A 6000-nucleotide genomic window follows, 5' to 3' on the forward strand; every position below is an offset into this window, starting at 1 on the left:
TCTGGTCGCCCTTTCCAATCGTCTCAGCCCGGGTGGTGGTGGTGGTGCTGGCTCGGGTCCGGTCGACTCTGGGAGCATCGCGCTGTCCCCCTCTGTTTCCTTACCCCTGGATGGGCCTGGGAGGAGAACTGATCCCCCCGGGAAGGGGGTGGCTGTGGGGTGCACCGGCGGGAGTGAGGGGGAGGTGATTTGTGTTGGGGGGGGTGGGGAGCTCCGGCGGGCGGCAGGTCCCGCAGAGAGACCGTGACCTGTCGGCCGTCTGGGTACGCCACGTAGGCATACTGCGGGTTTGCGTGGAGTAGATGTACCTTCTCCACCAGTGGGTCTGATTTTTGCGCCCGCACATGTTTCCGGAGCAGGATGGGTCCCGGGGCTGCCAGCCAGGTCGGAAGTGACGTTCCAGAAGCGGACCTCCTAGAGAAGACAAGGAGGCGCTCGTGAGGCGTTTGGTTAGTGGTGGTACACAGCAGGGACCGGATAGAATGAAGGGCATCCGGGAGTACTTCCTGCCAGTGGGAAGTTGGGAGACTCCTAGACCGGAGGGCCAGTAGGACGGTCTTCCAGACCGTTTCGTTCTCCCTCTCTACCTGCCCGTTCCCCCGGTGGTTGTAGCTGGTCGTCCTGCTCGAGGCTATGCCCTTACTGAGCAGGAAATGACGCAGCTCGTCACTCATGAAGGAGGACCCCCTGTCATAGAATCATAGAATTTACAGTGCAGAAGGAGCCATTCGGCCCATCGAGTCTGCACCGGCTCTTGGAAAGAGCACCCTACCCAAGTTCAGCACCTCCATCCTATCCCCATAACCCCAGTAACCCCACCCAACACTAAGGGCAATTTTGGACACTAAGGGCAATTTATCATGACCAATCCACCTAACCCGCACATCTTTGGACTGTGGGAGGAAACCGGAGCACCCGGAGGAAACCCACGCACACACGGGGAGGATGTGCAGACTCCGCACAGACAGTGACCCAAGCCGGAATCGAACCTGGGACCCTGGAGCTGTGAAGCAATTGTGCTATCCACAATGCTACCGTGCTGCCCACTGTCGCTATGGATGTAGGCAGGGAAAACGAACAGGGTAAAGATGGTGCCGAGGGCTTTAATGACCGTGGCCGCAGTCATGTCGGGGCAGGGGATGGCGAAGGGGAAGCGGGAGTATTCGTCAACGACGTTAAGAAAGTAAGTGTTGCGATCGGTGGAGGGGAGGGGGCCTTTGAAGTCCAAACTGAGGCGTTCAAAGGGACGGGAAGCCTTTATCAGGTGTGCTCTATCTGGCCTGAAAAAATGCGGTTCGCATTCTGCGCAGATTTGGTAGTTCCTGGTGACTGTTCGGACGTCCTTGACGGAGTACGGGAGGTTGCGGGCCTTTATGAAGTGGTAGAAACGAGTGACCCCTGGGTGGCAGAGGTCCTCGTGGAGGGCTTGGAGACGATCCACTTGTGCATTGGCACAAGTGCTGCGAGATAGGGCATCGGACGGCTCGTTCAGCTTTCCGGGACGGTACAAGTAGGTGGAGAGTTCGATCCTCCACCGCAGGATCTTGTCGTTTTTTATCTTGCCCCGCTGTGCACTATCGAACATGAAGACTACCGACTGTTGGTCAGTGAGGAGAGTGAATCTCCTACCGGCCAGGTAATGCCTCCAATGTCACACAGCTTCCACTATGGCTTGGGCCTCCTTTTCTACTGAGGAGTGGCGAATTTCTGAAGCGTGTAGGGTCCGGGAGAAAAAGGCCACGGGTCTGCCCGCTTGGTTGAGCGGGCCTCTGTCGACAGGGGGAAAGTAGTGGACTGGATTAGCGGACGGGCCTTGTCTGTGTACTGGGGGACCCACTGGGCGTAATAAGAAAAGAAGCCCAGGCAGTGTTTAAGGGCTTTGGTACAGTGGGGGAGAGGGAACTCCATGAGGGGGCGCATGCGTTCGGGGTCTGGGCCTATCACTCCATTACGCACTACGTAGCCAAGGATGGCTAGACAGCCGGTGCTAAACACGCATTTTTCCTCGTTGTAGGTGAGGTTGAGGGCGTTAGCGGTCTGGAGGAATTTTTGGAGGTTGGCGTCGTGGTCCTGCTGGTCGTGGCCGCAGATGGTGACGTTGTCGAGGTACGGGAACGTGGCCCGTAAACCGTGCTGGCCGACCATTCGGTCCATCTCCCATTGGAAGACCGAGACTCCGTTCGTGACACCGAATGGAACCCTTAAGAAGTGGTATAGCCGCCCGTCTGCTTCGAAGGCAGTGTACTTGCGGTCACCGGGGCGAATGGGGAGCTGGTGGTAGGCGGACTTAAGGTCCACGGTGGAGAAGACCTTGTACTGTGCAATCCGATTGACCATGTCAGATATGCGGGGAAGAGGGTACGCATCTAGCTGCGTGTACCTGTTGATGGTCTGACTGTAGTCTACGACCATCCTTTGCTCCTCCCCTGTCTTCACTACGACCACCTGGGCTCTCCAGGGACTATTGCTGGCCTGGATTTTGCCTTCCTTCAGCAACCGCTGGACTTCGGACCTGATAAACGTCCGGTCCTGGCTGCTGTACCGTCTGCTCCTAGTGGCGACGGGTTTGCAATCTGGGGTGAGGTTCGCAAACAGTGAGGGCAGTTCGACCTTGAGTGTCGCGAGGCCGCAGATAGTCAGTGGGGGTATTGGGCCGCCAAATTTGAATGTTAAGCTCTGGAGATTGCATTGGAAGTCCAACCCCAGGAGGGTGGGAGCGCAGAGGTGGGGAAGGACGTACAGCCGGTAATTTTTGAACTCTCTCCCCTGCACCGTTAGGTTTGCGATGCAGAACCCTTTGATTTCAACGGAGTGGGACCCCGCTGCCAGGAAAAATTTTTGGGTGCTTGGCCGAATTACAAGGGAACAGCGCCTTACCGTGTCCGGGTGAATAAAACTCTCCGTGCTCCCCGAGTCGATCAAACACGGCATCTCGTGCCTGTTCACCAGCACCTTTGTCGTTGTCGTCTGGAGCGTCCGGGGCCGCGACTGGTCGAGGGTCACCGATGCCAAACGTGGTTGGTGTATCAGATCGTTGTTTTCAGGCTGTGTGGAGCCGTCCATGCTGGGGTCCTTGCCTGTCAGCCAAGATGGCGGCGTCCATGGATCGCACGCGGTCAGTGGTGGACAAAATGGCCACTCCCATGAGTCGCACACGGCCGGGGGGTGGACAAAATGGCCGCTCCCATGGATCGCACGCGTCCCGTGGGTAGGAAGATGGCGGCGCCCGTCCCCCCCTTGTGGTGTCCGAGGTCCAAAATGGCAGCGCCCGTAGGTCACTGGGGGGGTTGAGCCCGTGGTCCCATTTGTTCCCCGGAGATAGCGGCGACCCCATGGGACTGGCACACCGCTGCGTAGTGCCCCTTTTTACTGCAGCTTTTGCAGGTGGCCGAGCGGGCCGGGCAGCGCTGGCGGGGGTGTTTTGGCTGGCCGCAAAAGTAGCAGCGGGGCCCCGCCGGGTGGTCTGGGATTCTGGCTGCGCACGCTTGCGGAGGGGTGGGGGTTGCCGGGGGGTTGGTCGCGGCGGGGGTCCATGGAGCCCAAGGGGCTGCAGCGCGGTCGGGGGCATAGGCGCGGGCGTTTTGGGAGGCCACGTCGAGGGAGGCTGCAAGGGCCCGTACCTCTGTGAGTCCGAGAGAGTCTTTCTCTAAAGGTCTCTGGCGCATTTGCGACGATGCCAAACCTGCTACATAAGCGTCTCTGATCAGGAGGTCCGTATGTTCGTTCGCCGTAACCGCTGGGCAGTTGCAGTTTCGTCCCAGGATCGTTAGAGCATTGAAGAAATCGTCTAGCGATTCCCCGGGGATTTGCCGTCTCGTCGCGAGCTGGTAGCATGCGTAGACCTGGTTGACGGGCTTAATGTAGATCTCCTTCAGCAAGTTGAGCGCCGCTGGGAATTCTTCCGCGTCCTCGATGAGTGAGTAGATTTCGGGACTCACCCTGGAATGCAGGACCTGCATCTTCTGGTCTTCTGTTGGTCTGCCGGGGGCCGTTCGGAGGTATCCCTCAAAGCACGCCAGCCAGTGCTTAAACGCCGATGTTGCGTTAGCTGCTTGGGGGCCGATTCGCAGGCACTCCGGGGTGATCCGGAGCTCCATATTCCTTTTTAAGTCTGCTCAATAAATTGTAGCACCATCGATCACACACGAGGCGAGATGTAAAGAACTTCAATCGAGGCTTTACTGAGCAGACTTGTTCAGACTCGTTCCCCAGCAGCTCAGTCACAGAATGCAGCTGCGGGGATTAACCCAGGTTCTTATACCCCGCCTATCTGGGTGGAGCCCAGTAGGCGGCGGATCCAATCGGGATCCAGCATCTGTCCTCCAATAGCTCCTCGGCATTCATGGTGTACCGTGTTACCCTTAATACATACCACCACACCCTTTATGGGCGGGATCACCTTTTAACAAATCTGCATATTCGAGCGAGACAGCTAGTCTCATTCTAATTTGCCCTCCCACAACAGGGATGTATTTTCAAGCCAGATAGTTGCTTTTCACAGCTTAGTTTTTGTTTTCTGTCTACACCAAACAACATCTGAGCCCTGCCTTTGGAACTCAGAAAAAGTAATTTTTAAAAAATGTCCTTTTTTCCAGAGAAGGAAGATTTGCAGGCCAACAACAAGGGCACCGCAACCGATTCAATTTGAATACAACAACTGCATAAGTGTTAAGGCCTACAGACCCAGATACTGTGGTTCATGCTCTGATGGTCGCTGCTGCACTCCACATAAAACCAGATCAGAACTCGTGGAGTTCAAGTGCATGCACAGCAGGATCGTGAAACAGCAAATGATGTTCATCATCTCCTGTGCTTGTCATTATAACTGCTCGCATGCTTACAAATGAGCTGGAACCCTCTAACATGCCGCAATACAATGATCAGATTATTTCCATACCAGATTGTACAGCATAAAAAAAAAGTGTTGCTCTACTGAAGACTTAAACAGGCCAACATTCCTGAATAATTTAGACGGAAATATTAGGTGTACAACAGCTCCTGTTTATTATTCAGAGCACCCCTTTAAAATTGAGTTTCCAGCACTAAGTAGCAAAAAATAGTCAAAATGAACACTTTCCTTGACTACATACCAGCCACCAAGTGCTTTGCAGAATCAGTAAAAGTCTATGCCACAAGATTTTGAAGCTACACTGCTCATTGCTGCCGTAAAGCATGAAACATATATAAACCTACATGAACATCTCGGATGTTTAACTGACAACCTCAGTTTAGACCAGCTGAGGACTCAAAGTCCCCACCCTAATATTCATTTGGTGGGCGACAAGCTCCCTCTGCAGGAGGACACTGCTGCATTGTTTGCACAATGTAGGAGCTTGCAGGAGCACTGTGCCAAAGATCTTTCAGACAGCAGAATGTGAGTATGAGCACTCAGAAGCATCATAATAGAAGAGACATCAGCTACAACATAGTTGAAGATTGGACTATTTATCTCAAATCAATCAATAGCAAAAGAATAACTTGCCAAACGTGTATTGAAGAGTGATTTCCACTTGCATGACTGTATACCAGCAATCAGTTTTAAGAGAATGTATTTTCTCAAACTTTCTGTCTGAGAAATGTGTTTTGTGTAAATTTCTGTATATAATCAGTACACATTATCACCAATTACTTTTATATCATAATGAATTAAAAAGACGTGTCACTTTACACAGTGTCTAACAAGTGGCAAGGAATGTTTTAGCTTTGTAAATAAAAAGATGTGTACGCATTCATCTATTTTCATCATTTTACACACACACTAATACTCTGAAAAACTAGTTCTAATTCTTCTTCACTTACACAATTTTAAATTAAGCTATTTATTAAATTACTTTTTGTTATCGTTCGCGAACAAAAATCCCAACATTTCTCCTTATTCCTTGGCATTACAAAAGTGCACAGTATATTCTGGCACCCAGACGTGCACAAGTAAACTATCTGAGTTGTCCTGCTCTTCCACAAGCTGTGCTCTAATCTGGTAGACTTGGCAATGAAATATAT

At 52.9% G+C, this 6000-nt stretch overlaps 1 protein-coding gene across 1 annotated transcript in view; it reads left to right on the forward strand.

Moving 5' to 3' along the window:
- Nucleotides 1-5732, forward strand: part of LOC140428389 (CCN family member 3-like) — a 39507-nt gene extending 33775 nt beyond the window's left edge. Inside the window, exon 5 of the mRNA XM_072514795.1 lies at nt 4596-5732. Coding sequence (XP_072370896.1) covers nt 4596-4847 — 252 coding nt within the window. The 3' untranslated portion in view covers nt 4848-5732. The remainder of the gene's footprint in view (nt 1-4595) is intronic.
- Nucleotides 5733-6000: the final 268 nt, after the last annotated feature.

Source organism: Scyliorhinus torazame, chromosome 8 (assembly GCF_047496885.1).
Source record: "Scyliorhinus torazame isolate Kashiwa2021f chromosome 8, sScyTor2.1, whole genome shotgun sequence".
In the NCBI taxonomy this organism is placed as follows: domain Eukaryota; kingdom Metazoa; phylum Chordata; class Chondrichthyes; order Carcharhiniformes; family Scyliorhinidae; genus Scyliorhinus; species Scyliorhinus torazame.